Source organism: Numenius arquata, chromosome 5 (genome assembly GCF_964106895.1).
Source record: "Numenius arquata chromosome 5, bNumArq3.hap1.1, whole genome shotgun sequence".
NCBI classification, from domain to species: Eukaryota; Metazoa; Chordata; class Aves; order Charadriiformes; family Scolopacidae; genus Numenius; species Numenius arquata.
Window position 1 is genome coordinate 51,303,690 of NC_133580.1, and position 13,953 is coordinate 51,317,642.

At 50.6% G+C, this 13,953-nt stretch overlaps 1 protein-coding gene across 1 annotated transcript; it reads left to right on the forward strand.

Moving 5' to 3' along the window:
* The first annotated feature begins 5,699 nt into the window (after positions 1–5,699).
* CD8B (CD8 subunit beta) lies at positions 5,700–11,742 on the forward strand. The gene is made up of 5 exons (XM_074148168.1): positions 5,700–5,885; positions 8,657–9,007; positions 10,830–10,925; positions 11,495–11,584; positions 11,702–11,742. The coding sequence occupies exons 1-5, from the start codon at positions 5,840–5,842 to the stop codon at positions 11,740–11,742; spliced, it is 624 nt and encodes a 207-aa protein (XP_074004269.1). The 5' UTR covers positions 5,700–5,839.
* The last annotated feature ends 2,211 nt before the right edge of the window (positions 11,743–13,953 follow it).

Genomic DNA, 13,953 nt, shown 5'->3' on the forward strand with positions numbered 1-13,953 from the left:
GAGTTCCCCATCTGGCAAGCTGTCAATGTCCTCCTGCTTCTCGTATTTTATCAAGCGCTTCCTCATCTCAGCTGGCCAAAAGTTGGACTTCTGAAATCTCATCCCTTGCTTGTTCTCCTTCCCTGAACCACCCTTGCCATCAGGATCTTTACGGTTGTCTCCTTGCATTTTTCGCACCCCTGTATTTTGAAAGGACATGGCCGAGGTTTTCCCTTTCTTCCCCCCAAGCATGTATCCTGGGAATGCCTGCTTTTGCAGCTCAAAATTCTGGGTCAGGATCTGTTCCAGCTCTGACAGTGGCTTTCTGGCCGCATCCCCACCAGCTATCACCCGCAATGGAGGGGTCAGCCCCACCACCAGTGGCTCCTTGAATTCGGGCCTGTCAAAATCGAGGGGAGAGTCCTTTGAGCCTGGCAGCCCAGTCATCTGGTAGAGCATCTTCTTACGGTTAACATAGGCATCTGGACGCTCCTCAGGGTTTTGCTTCTCCTGGTGGAAGAGCACTAAGGGGTTGACCTCTGGGAAGAACACCTTCAGCACAGCCGACTGGATGTCTCTGATGTCTTGGACGTTGCCCATCTGCACATCCCCCGGCAGTGCCGCAAAATCATCTGGTTTCATGCACTTTCTCACCACATCTATCAGGTCACTCACCAAGTTGCCGCTCTGGCACCTGGGCAGCCACTGGGCCCTGGACAGCCAGTTGACCGCTGTCTCCTTCGTCAATGGCCCCAGAGTCTTCCCCAATGTTTTGAGCTGCTCAGGGCTAAACCAGAGTACAGCCCTATTGGTGTCTATGGCCTGGAGTGGGCCGGGGCCAGCCGGCTCATCAGGGGGGCTCTTTTTAATTTTGGAAGACTCCACCTCCCCTCCTTGCAGCTGGCACATCTCCTCCCGCAGAGGAGCATAGGGGGATGGCCTGGTGGGGCCATTGGCACCCCACACATCATCCTCGTAGTCGTAGTGGGGTGGGTGCGGGTCCAGGGATTCCTCCCCTTCACCGTTCCCAAACCGGCTCCTCTTGCCTTGAATGGCAGCCACGATGCCCCTCGACACCCCCAGCTCTGCCTGCAGCTCCTGGATCTTGGCATGGCATACCTTGTGATCGGGGCCGGTGCTCCGGTCCCGCTGGACATCCTGCAGGACCGCCCGCACAGCGCTCTGAGCATCGTGGGTCTCCCCGATCAACTTGCCAACCTCCTTCTGCAGCTCCTCTGATTTCAGCTTCTCGTAGCCCAGCTTGTTCTCCAGCCGGGTGATCTCCACTGCGCTCCGCAGAGAGTCCCCGCACAAACCCTGCACCTCTGCCTGCAAGTTGTCCACCTGCATTTTTAGCTCGCCCTTGGCCTGCTCCAGCGTCTGCACACTCTCAAGAGCCTCCTTCAGCAATTTGGACAACTCCCTGCCCACCATCAACAAACCCTGCAAAGCCGCTCGCTTCTTGCACTTGTTTGTGGGTTTGGGCTTTTTGGTCTCCTCTGACCAACTCTCCCACTGCTGGCACAGCTGCTGGTACGCCTCGGGGCCCTGGAAGGCCCCTGGGGACCAAATTGGGGGGAGACACTTCTGGAGCACAAACTGCTCCAGCTTCCAGTTGCTAACGATGTCGGTCATCATGGTGAGGGGAACAAGATCTGAGATGGCTGTCTCAGGGCAAAGCTACCATAACACCAGCACCACCGACCCACCCGCAGAGGAAGGCTGCGACCCTGCGACCCGCCTCTCCGAAAAGCCCCCCCAGGGGGATGCCAAACCCAGTAGCCAGGGAAGGGGAAGGTGAGGACGGGTGGCTGTGGCCGAGCAGGCAGCTGCCGCTACCCGCCGGCTCCCGGGGAGGGGACGGGGAAGGGATGTGGGAATGGGCAAAGTGAAGCAGAGGCGCAGTAGGACCGCGATAATAAGATCTCACCAATCCTTGGCTGGATGTCCTGGCAGTCCCGGGGACCTGGAGATAGTCACTGCAGAGCTCCGGTGGATTCGTCACCTGTAAGGTCAAGCTGGTCGAAGGGTCTCACCCCGGTGGCTTTTTATAGCCATGGCAGGTCGTTGTTTGGGGTTGATAACACCCCTGTTTACTTCCTTGGTGTCTTTTCCTCCTGCAGGTGCGGCACCCCTCCCCCTGTCTTCCCAAGGACACTTTCCTTGTCTTTCCTTATCCTTTTTGGCACTGATTAGTGAAGCTGAAATCACACGGGAGCAGCTACTCTGCCCCTTATCTACTTTGGGGGGGCCAGGATTAGTCACCGCTCATGCTAACTTCTGCTTGCACCAAGTGTCCTGAAGAGGGAGAGCTGGAGCCTGTCCCCGCAGCATCCATCGTCACAAATTCCCTCAGTGGCCTCCTCGCTTGCTGCACACCGCGTTAGCACCTGGGTTTTGGGGGGAGATCGCAAATGGGGCTGTTACACACACGGCCTCCCCTCTGAGCACAGATCTGTTTGCTGGGGGGAGGTGAGATGGCAGGAAAATTCATACAATTAGTAGTTCAGATCCATTTTGGCTTCTGCACTTCAAAAGCAGCATTTTTTCCATGCTACAAACCAGCCTGCCACATGCTGGCATGTTCCTTGGGGGTACCCCATGACATGTCAGGAGCCTCAACCACAACATTGCATCAGTTGAAGTACCGCTGTGCATCTGCACCTGCAAAGGCGGACACACACACACCCCCCAACCTTGCCCTACAAACCACATTTTAGCTCAGAGCAGTTTAGAAAAGAAAATTTGACCCACTTGATTTTTTTTTTCTGCTATTACACTAAGAAAAGGATAGTACTCATCTTACTCAGTGAAAATGCTATTGTTTTCATTGCTGCTTTTTACCCCTAATTAAATACTCCAGAAGCTGCACCTTTCTCTGGAATTAAAAAAAAAAAAAAAAGAAATAAAAAAAGGCAAGAAAAGTTCACCCACAGCTGCTTGAGTTTCCGTCCAGCAGCCCCTTATTCCCAGCAGACCCTTATTTCCAGGTTTGGTGATACTGGCCCTGTTGGACCAGGCCTGAGGCCGAGCAGCCCTCCCTGATCCTAAAAGTCAGCCCTTGTATCCCAGAAAACACAGAGGAAATGGACTTTTCCTTATTTTCTTGGCAACTGTTTCTCCAGCCTGGCATTTACAGCCCAGCTGCAATTGCCTGCAATGTGGGAGTTTAGCACCGATGAAACCCCAGCCAGGTCCTGCTTCTCCTCTGCTTCTTTCTTCTACCCTGATGCTTTGCTCCAACCCCCCAAGAGCAAACATTTTGCTGCAACAAACCCATCATAGGGAGAAGGTTAAAAGTTGAAAATGTAACAAAGCTGTGAAAACGCAGGGAACTAGTGTTAGCGGGGAGAGGTACATGGGATGTGGGCTGAGAAAAAGAAAAGGGGATGTTTCCTTCTGGGATAGGCAAGAGGAGACCCACAGGGCAAGCACCCAGATGGGGCAGGGAGGTTGCTGGTCTGGGGATCGGAATGGTTGTCTTTCATTTCAGAACAAGAATAAATTTCCGCTTGGAAATTGTGCAGCCAAATAACACAAATACACCAAAATTCAATGTTCCCCCCATCTTGCCCCAGCCGTGAGCCAGACACTCGTGATGAGGAGCCGCTGTACCCCAGCAAAGTCACCAACAGCTCTTGTTTGTGTTAACAGATCAGTTCAACTCACACTCTTTTTTCCTCCCCGTTTTTCTTCCCAGGACAGCAGTCCCAAACAATGTGGGGATGGTATAAACAGCAGCTGCTCTCCTGCACGTTTCCACAGTGGTTTTATTTTGGTTGGAGATGGGCTGCCAGACAAAAGCATCCCACCTCCAAAATGTTTTCTTGTAGGAGCAACACCCAGTCCTGAGAACAGTTTGGCAGACAGTAAATAGATAAATTACATAAAAACAGCAGCTTCCAATAAAAGTAAAAATTAACCCCTGTTCCAGCACGCATACTATGCTTTCACATTGTAAATATTCCTTTTTCTTTCCATAGGAGACATCCTATAGGTAAAAGCACTGCAGGGGAGCATCTCTAAAGCTGCTATGATGGCCTGGGGAATCCTACCAAGCCGAAGTATCTCTTAGACAACCCAACATATCTGCTTAGACAACCCAGTGTCACCGGCCTTGCAGCAGCCCAGTGTAACATGCCCTATGTCTGAGGTTGTAATGGTGACAAAAGCCACATCTGGGAGCACTTTGGTCTTGGCCAGGAGGCAGAAGATGCTCCAGGTGACAGCAGCAGTGAGAAAAGGGGGATGCAGCCATTGCAGCAGCCAGGGACGTCGGGCTCAGCTCACCAGCTTCACCACAGGGATAAAGGGAAAAATGCACTTGCATTTCTCATATTAAGCCCACCCACTCCCCCCCAAAAAAGAGGTGCCTACACTCAGTTCTGGAGAGGTCCCAATTTGGGAGTGAGGGGAAAGGCAAGAAGGAGGCAAGGAGGGGAGAAGCAAGGGTTGCTGCACCCTGTGCTGGGAGCTCAGCTCCAAAAACAAGCCCTTAGAAGCGCTGAAATGCCTGTGAAAACACTGATATTACTTTCTCCTGACAGGAAGGAGTTAAGGAACGCTTCAGCCCACCCTACATTCTAGCAGCAGAGCCCTTGGTGGCACGGCTTTTGGTGGTTAGTAACCTGCTTTGAGCAGGAAATGATTTTAAACAGAAATGGTGAGGGGATGTGTTACAGCAGCATGGAAAAATCTGGTGCAAAGTGGACCAAAAAATTGCACTGCACGAGATGCAAAAGCGTTTTTCCTATTCGTCCGCCAACTCAAACCCAGGGGAAGGTTTCTCGGTGCCCCCACGTGAGACCCCCCCTCCAGGAAATCCCCCCTCACCAGAGAGCCAGTGAGGCTTTGTAAGGTTCATGTGTATCTGGACAAGTAGGGCATAAAAGAAAACCGAACCCCGCTTGGCAGCCAAGGGGGCAGTGAATAAATAAAATTAATAAATAATTTATGGGGATTTTTCCCAAATATGGAAATATTGAAGGCTGACACCGGTTCACCCCTGTAATTTCACATCACATATTTCGCTCTCCGAACCCTAAACCCCAAGTGCTTCAAATCTCTCCCTCCCAAAGACATTTCAAAGCCACACTGATATTTTATCTATCATTTAAATATTTCTGTGTATGAGCTGCGCAGTGTTGCAGCTGCCAAAGCAGCGAGGTGGGGAGCCCCAGCAGAATTTCCATATTTTTGTGGTTTTTCAGCCACTAAATTTGTTTGAGGTTTCTTGCTCTTGACTTCAAAGTTTTCTGTGATGCCTCTTGCCTCTGCTTTATGGCGATCTAGTTTGGTGTTCAGCATTTTCCAGGCCTGGTGAAAAACACCTCCTGATCAAGGTTCTACTGAAGAAAACAACTCTATGGCTCAAAATTGCATCTTCTCCTTATTTTGAATGAATTTTTATTTCGACAGAGGAGAAAACAGCCAAAATTCATCCCTTCCTGCTTTTATTTTTAATGCCAAGCTCCTACATTTGTCATTTTTTAATTGCCTGGACCTAGATTAAAAGAAGGAGGAAAAGCTAGGTGATGAAATATGAAGAAATCATAATTAAAAATCAATGAGTTTTCATTTTTTTTTCTTCCTAAAGGGGATTTCAGGGGATCCAGTGCGGTGCTGGAGAAGTGCGTGGGGCTGCCACGCACACCTGGTTTGGGGGCTAGGTGCAGAAGAAGCTGCCGGGCTGAGTCTCCAGGCGCTGCCACAGCAGATGCTCTTTGGCAGCCGTCGGCAAGACATCTGCGCCGAGACAGGGAAGAACCTCCTGGGGTGAAACCATCCCTACTACCAAGAGGTGACTGTGTGTGGAAAGGGGGAGCTGGCACAAAACCCCTCCATCGTTGACTCCACCACCATGGCCCGGCCGTGGCTCCATCTCTGCATCTGCCTCCAGATCCCAGGTAAGAGGCACATGTCTCTTAAGGGTTGAGGGCACCGAAAATCGTGCTGGAGCCTCTCCTCCACCCTGCTCCAGCACGTGGGATGCATTGTGCAGCATGTGGATGATGGAAGTTTAGATATATAGGCATAGTATAGATCTTACGGGATATTAGTACCTATCACCGTATAATTTTGGACAACGCCATTAATAACACGCTTTAGCTTTTGGTCAGCTTTGAATTGGTCAGGCAGTTGGACTAGATGATCATTGTAGATTCCTTCCAACTGAAATAGTCTAGTCTTCTATTCTATTCTATTCTATTCTATTCTATTCTATTCTATTCTATTCTATTCATAGTGCAATATATAATGGTATATACACCACAGAGTTTGTTTTTACTGCACTCTCTTAGTGCAGACAGACTGTGGGAAGCTGCTGGTGGAGAAGCTAAGGTAGCACCTATCTCCATTGCCTGTGTAACGCGAAGACGATAAATGTCCCATCAAATTTTCTTCTAAATCTGTCGCAGAACTGAATGTTTCCCAAGGGCCAGAGCTGGAATCGGTGTGTTATAAAATCGTGCTGCCTTCTGCTTATTGCCAACAGGTTGCAGGAGGTCCGGACCAAATATATACAGTCGATGTCAGAGCAAAGTGGTAGAATTATGCTTTACAGGACAAATTGTGCCATCAGTTCTTAGGTGCAAAGTATTGAGAGCTTGAAACACCCGTTAAATGTATATCTTAGGGTGGCAGCTCAAGTTGACCTCCCCGAGACATTGCCCAGCCCGGGTCCACAGCATCCTCACTAGAGGCTCTCAGGACTGCTGGGTGTTTTGTTCACATATTGTAATGGTCATCTGGCCGCAGGACAACACGGCCAATCTGGCAGCAAAATCAGCAAATAAAGTGGCTGAGACACTTTATCAATGCCTATATACAGGTAGTAATATCCTATAGATCTATACAGTGGGATCCCCACTGAGAAAATCCCAATAAATTAGAGCTGCAAAAGAAACAGGGACTGGTTTTGAGGTGCTGCAGGCTGGTCTGGCCAAGCACATGGAAACAAACCTGTCCCACCCTGATTCCCAGTGGTCCCCTGCAAGAATATACACCAGGAAAGGGAACAGGGTGGTTTGGGGGGATGAAGGTGCAGCAGAAGATGAGCTTTTCTGCTCTGGCTCCATAGTAGCTCACCCCACTGGAGCTTGACCTCTGGCTCAGAGCAGAGCTGAGCATTTTCCAGGATCCAATCTTATCTCTTCTGATTCATCTAATATCTCTCCAACAGCTCGAGCAAAAGGTTTTCATGAGGGGTTAAGTTTCCCATGCCCAGCAGAGCATGATCTCAGGGCAGCCAAGGGGACGCTGAAGCCCGCAGGTCCCTTGGCTGCACAGATTTCATTCCCTAAAGAAGCCACAGGAGTGTTTGCCAGAGCACAGTTTGGGAGGATTGCACTCCCGGAAAACCTGAAAATGATATGTTTTAGTAATAAGGAGACATTTATATTGTCGCAGCACCAGAGGATGCAGTGAAATGCTGCGGCTGCTGTGCAACGCCCGAATTTCGGCATTGCAATATTAGGGCTGAAGCGTGCTCGTCTCTGCAGCGTGCCAGCTGCGATGGGGTCATCGTGTCAGTCAGCAGAGCCCTCTCCTCTGCTTGTCCCCATCGGGGACACGGGGGACATTGGGATCATGGGCCACAGGGATGGCTTCAGGTGTTCTTGTGGTCATGCAAACCCATTCCCACACTGGTGGGTTTGCTGGGCTGCACGAGGATGTTCGCAACAACTACTGTAAGCAGCGCTGGGATTTTGAAGGAATAGGGACATTTTAAGGTAAAAAGGGCCAAAAAACATGTTTTGTTGAGCTTTTTGCACAGCTTTGAAATGTGCCTGGGAAACAGACTGGGGAAGCGAGACCATCCTTATCTTCGGAGGGCTGTTTTTCACTCGGTCTCGGAGTATCTGCAGCTTTGAAGGACTGTTTGCTGAACAGAAAGGATCACAAGTCACCGCTTATCCTTTTCACAAGGACGCATCCTCGCTCGCACACAGACACCGCTCCCATCTGCCCAGGCCAAACACGACTCAGATAATTTCCATAAAAGCTGCAAAGCCCAAACAGGGCAATGCGATGCCAAACCAAAGCTTTCAGCCCCACCATTACACCTCACTCCCTCTCCTTCCCCGAGACTCAAATTTCACACAAAAATAATTTTGTCTGAAAACTAATAGAAAGTTGGCTCATTTTGAGATGTTTTATGCCTTTTTGGTCTTTTTCCGCACCTGAGGTGAAGTTTATTGGTGTTGCGTCTGTTAGAACAAAAATCTGGCAAAGAAATTAAGAGGCTCAAAAAAAAAAACATCTGTTGAAAGGCGGGTGAAGCCTCTCCGAAAAATGAGAGAGAAAAGGAGGGCAGGAGAGGGGCATCCACATGAGCAGGTGGGGCTGCCCTTCCCTGCACATACAGCCCCAAGGACACCCTCAAAATCACCCCTCCATCCCTCTCCCTGCCACTGAGCCTCCTTCCTAGATGAGTGTTTACAGGCCAAACTCTACCTTTATAACTAGGCTTGACCAGAAAATAGCTGGGAAACCCAAAAAGGCCTCTGGGGCAATATGGGCTCAGATTCCTGATAAAGATTCTCCTGTTTCTCGCTCATGTGGTCCCCTGATATGTGACTACTTGATCTTATTAGGCCCACAAAGAAAATCTATACTTAGCATGGAAGAAAAATAATGAAAAGAAAATAACTGTGTATTCTTGTCTCTTTTTTCTTAGGTTTATGTACAAATCTACTTTTGTCCCAGACTCCAGAGCATATTTTAGCCCAAACTAACAATAAAACAGAAATCCTCTGTGAGCTGAAGAAGGAGCATGCTGGGGTGTACTGGTACCGCTGGAGCCAGGAGAGGCAAAATTTTGAGTTCTTGGTATTTTCCAACTCTTTGGGCAAAGCCACGTATGGCACAAACATCAGCAAGGACAAGTTTAGTGTCCATGGGGTGAGTTCCCGCACCTCCTACAGCCTGCACATCAGCCACCTCCACGTCTCGGACAATGGCACCTATTACTGCTCTGTCTCCCAGTCCTCCCAGCTCCTCCTGGGCAGCGGGACACGGCTCGGTGTGGGTAAGCATCACCCCTGGGACTCCAAAATGTGCCACTGGTAGGCTGTGATGAGGTCCCCTGGGTAAGGGGTTGGTAGACCCTTCCCAGATGCAAGGTCGGGGCTCTGGGGTTTTTCTGAAGAGACCTATGAGACCGGATAAGGCAGAAAATACAGAAAATAATAGCTAAATTTTAGGTCAGCTGTGTGTGATAGTCCTTTTGCCACAGCAGTTTCTCTGTTGTGGTCATGCCTTGAGCATTGCATCGGTCCTAGTGTGTTAGGATTTCCTTGGGAAGACCCTCAGCCCCTGTTATTGCCATGCCCTGTGCTTTTCTCCATCCCTGTGGTACTTCACAGGAGAGGCTGTATGTGTGCCCTGCTCCGCTTCTGGGTCCTTCCGCGTCCTGGTTCTTCCTTACCCTTCCTCCATCAAGGCCAGAGGACATCACTCCTCACATTTCTGGGGTGGGTCTGACGGCAGGTTTCAAGCCTGTCCTTTGCATAAAGGATCGAAATGGGATTTATTCCTCAAAGCCCACAACCCACTATCACTGGGGAGCTCCAACCAGAAATCAGCGGTGTCTGCAGGTGGCATTGGGGGAGTGATGCTTTACAGACCCTGGATCATACAGCAGCTCTTTTCAGCCCATTCTTCCCCTTGACCACAGAGCAGGAGGTGATGTAGAAAAACTTATGTGTCTGAAGTAGGATTCAGCCCTTTCTTTGCAGGCTTCTAGGGAGACAAATAATGTATTTAACCAAAATGCAGCTATGGCTGCTGGCTCTAAAGCAGTCCCCGTGTCCCAGCCTTTCTGGTTGTTTTTTTTTTTGCAAATACGCCCTGCACCTTGAGCTGGCTGAGAAATCCCTTTTGGATTCTTGCCGGCTCAATTAAAACCTGGTTTAAGATAAAGGAGAACTGGTTTTTATCAACTGGGCACATATCTGCGTGGAAAGCAAAGCATGAAAAACAGGGCTGAAATTCAACATGATCAAGGACACTCCAATTTAAAACAAAACACCAGCAGGTGCTCTGGGAGGAGTCAGGCTTTGCTGGATGTTTTCTTTTTTTCCTTTTAGTACTCATGATAGAACAAATTGTTTTTAAGTTCCTTTTCTTTAAATCTATCGTAATGTAAGGGAGCAGTTGTCCAGATAAATCCCAGGCACTTGATGTCTCACTTTTCATTGTGAAAGAATGGTGGTTTCTGTAGGAATTTCAATCCTGGATAGAAGCAGAAAAAAATAGTTTCGAATCACCCAAAATTTTGAGAAAGTGGAGTTTGAGCAGTCAGCTCTACAGTTATTTAATTACATTGCTGGGATATTTTCCTGAGCAACTTTACAGAGAGATGAATGTGGTCCATTATAATTCAGATACACTGTAAGAAATCCTGCCCTCGTTTTATCAGAAAAAAAAACAAAAACCAAAACCAAAATCCATTTTGGAGCAACCAGAATATGGAAAAGATCTGGGGGTCCCTTAAAATCTCCCAGGGCCACTGAAATCTACTGCTACCCATGATTTCTTGCAATGCTGATGAGATAGTGCCTGGCAGTAAATGTAGTTTAAGAGAGTTTCCCTTTTCCCTTCCATAACCTTCTGCCCTTGTTTGCCTGGTACATTGTTTTATTAGTGTTTTTACAAGCTCTTGGGAATTTCTGTGGCCACCAGGAGGCTCAGGTCAAGCTCCTGACCCCTCTAGATGACCCAGATGTGGGGGGTCCCCAGATGGGGCTAGTTTTAAAAGCCAAAATTTCCAGCCCTTCCTGCCTGCTGTTTGAGACCTTCGCTGCGCTCAGTGCCATATTGACCATTTCCTTCCCCTCCTCATTCACCAGTTGATGTTTTACCTCTGCCTCAGAAGACCACTCAGGCACCAGTCTCCAAAAAACCCACGCGGTGTGTAACCAAAAGAAATGCTGCCAGCAGGAAAGGTACAGACCAGGTTGGCTCAGACTACTTTGCAAAAGGGGTTTGCTGAGTTCCTGGGGGTCCCCAGGGTTCAGCTGGAGTTTGTCCTGGGGTGGGGGCAGCCACAACGTGACCCTGCAGGGATAGGCATCCAGATATACCTAGACCCCATTGCTCTGGATGGAGCTGACCTCCTACTTTAGGAGCAGTTTCCTGGAACATACAAGGGTTTAGGGCCAGGATGTACTTCCATTTAGCTCTGCCTAAACTCTGGTGTCCTTTGGGTGTGCAGCCCCTGTGGGTGCAGCATCAGTCCTGCAGGCGTGGTAAATTCCAGAGTCACAACCACGAAAAAGGACATTGTGGCCCATAGCTAAGGTCCTTGCAATGCCTTTGAATGTAGCACATCCCTCAGGGGACACCCCAGGGTGGCGGTCATGTCCTCCACCCCTCCTGAGGACCTGCCTCACTTTACTCCCTTCTCCACTCTCCTTTACTCCTTCTTCATCCTCCAAAGCTTCCAGGGCAGGATGATGCTGAGTGCTGAGCTGGGGATGAGCAGCTCCACACCATGTCCCTTTCTGCTCTCCAGGTGCCTGCAGCCCTCTGGTCTGGGTCCCACTGGCTGCCAGCATCCTGATCCTCCTGCTGAGCCTGGTCCCCACCGCCCACCGCCTCCACCGTAAGTATCCTGCCAGCCCTGGGGGATGATGAGGGGTATCAGGCCCTGGGACAACCCAGGAGTGGAATGGGGAGCTGGGAGGAGGTGCTGGGGCTGACAGACACCATCTCTCCCCAGGTCTGCGGCGGAGGCTGTGGCTTCGCATCCACAGGCAGTAAATCCCACCAGCTCCCCCCACCTCCAGCAGGCAGGGAGAAACTGCGGACCCTCCCCTGCACGGTGCTGAGTCCTGTCTGAATGTGACCCAGGAAGGATGTTACAGGGAGCAGACGTGGGCTTGCACTGCAAGACAGACATTTCTTTCCTGTGATGGACCATGACTTTAGTATTTTTTCTTGATGCAATGGCTGGCAAAAGGACGGGGCCACATCCTGCAGCGCGCTGAGCACCAGGGGCACCAGGGCTGGTGTACCAAACGGATTCAGATGGCCTGTAAAGATGCTCTGAGAGCTTCTTGTCTCTCCTCTCTGTTCGTCCATGGGACAGCACATGGCTGCTTTTGGTTTGCTCTTGCTGATGCTGGTTGATAAGGCTTTGGTAACGAACACTCTGCGAGCAACCAGCAGGGGCAGGTCACTGCAGCTTGTAAAGGCCCTGTAGAGGCATGTTTGTCAGAAATAGTGAATATATTGCTAAGCCATTTTGCTCTACAGGCTGGTGTCTTGTGGCTGCAGTCAGTGTGGGGCATGGCCGCATGGCGAGCGAGGACCCACGACCTCTGCCCAAGCAAGAGTTAAAACAGCAAAACAGCTCCAGGGTAAGCAGGTCTGGGAGGGCATCTCCTCCCACAGGAGACTGCAAACAGCCAAGAGTGGGAGAGGAAAGCCAGACAAAGCGATGTACCCAAGGCCAAATACCTGGCACAGCCTGAAGGCCAACATCACCTCTGATAGCAAACGGAGGCAGAGAAGGGCTGGCCTTGAGCCCAGCAGCACGGCACAGACAGTGAGAATCGCCCTGAGCGATGCCCGTATGTGCTGTGACCGGAGCAATACCAGAGTTTGCTGAGCCCCGAGAAACGTTGTGCGTGCTCAGCCCTAAGTGATGCCCATGGGTGCTGAGCCCTGAGTGACACCTGTGTGCGCTCAGGCCCAAGTGACGCCCATGGGTGCTGAGCCCCGAGTGATGCCATAGGCAGAGCAGGTCTCCCCAGGGATGTTAACACGGCTCAGCTGCTTGCCCAGAGCTGCAAGGCTGACTCGGGGCTAGAAATTCTGCGTCTTGCTGAGCACGGGCAGTGGGCAGCTTGCTCTTGGGTGCATCCCCAGCCTCCCATCTCTGCTGAAACATGGGCACCAGTGCAAGGCTGTATCACCCGTGGCGAGTGCAAGGGGAAGGTGGTCCAGACACCTCCTGTCCCCAGCATGGATGGGAAGGTGAGCAGCTGTTTTTACTGCTGGGGAAACAGCAGAGACCTCCTGTCCTGCACACTGCATGTGTTCTTACAGCTGCCCATAAGCCAAGGACTCACGTGGCTCCAGAGTCCACAGGGCCAGGGGAAACACAGGCATGGGAAGAGCTTCTGTGGGTGTAGAGCACCGCAGTCACACAGCAGCACCCCTCTAGCTTTACCCTCCCTCCCCTGCCAGATGCAGGGAGCTGCCGCTCTCCACTTCAATAAAAATTTTTCTGAAGGTCTTGGTCTCAAACCCGGCCATGGGTGCTCATTGAGATGGATGGTTCCCTGAAATGATGCAGTAATAAAGCCAGCAGTGGTACACGTTGAGCTGGCTTTCCTGGGCTGTGATACTCACCCAGGTGCTCAGGCAACCCCAGACCCCATCCCACCAGGGATGCTGTAGGGAGGGGTTCCCAAGCATCTCTGCCTCCCACATATCACACCAGCCTCTGTGAAAGCTCAAATGAGCTAAACCCACTCTTTTTCCACCCTGCAAGCACTCGGGGTGCAGATCTTTGCCCCAGCAGCAGATGATTTTTATGAGATGTATTTTTTACAGGAGAGCTGTAAGGAAACCCCTTTGAAACTTCCCGTGGGCAAAGGTTTATTATTTTAAAATTATTTAAAGAGGGGTTTTCCCACTCTGCAGCTGCTTTTGAAACGCCAGGTCCATTTCCTACGCTTCAGGCATCCTGACCTTAATGTCCATCCCTGCTTCACCTCTCGGCCAGCACAGGAGATGACCTCCCATGGCCAAGCAGATGGGGCTGGGCAGCAAAAGGCAGGCTCTGACCACCCAATACTCCTCTCCCATAGGAAATTGAGTGGCCTCAGAGTTAACCCTGCCCAGTCTGCTCCTCCTCCCTCCATCCCCATGCTCAGGCCACCCCCTCAGTGTCCGACCCTTGATGAAACCACGCAGGATGGCACCGTCTTGCCTTGATAGATGTCAGCCACCTGGTTACCCCAG

What these genes read in the sequence shown, in the direction of transcription:
- CD8B (XM_074148168.1), top strand. Translation starts at nt 5,840, where the DNA reads ATGGCCCGGCCGTGGCTCCATCTCTGCATCTGCCTCCAGATCCCAG. An exon ending in AAATGCTGCCAGCAGGAAAG is followed by an intron (nt 10,926 to 11,494) that starts GTACAGACCAGG and finishes TCTGCTCTCCAG; the next exon opens with GTGCCTGCAGCCCTCTGGTC. An exon ending in CACCGCCCACCGCCTCCACC is followed by an intron (nt 11,585 to 11,701) that starts GTAAGTATCCTG and finishes ATCTCTCCCCAG; the next exon opens with GTCTGCGGCGGAGGCTGTGG.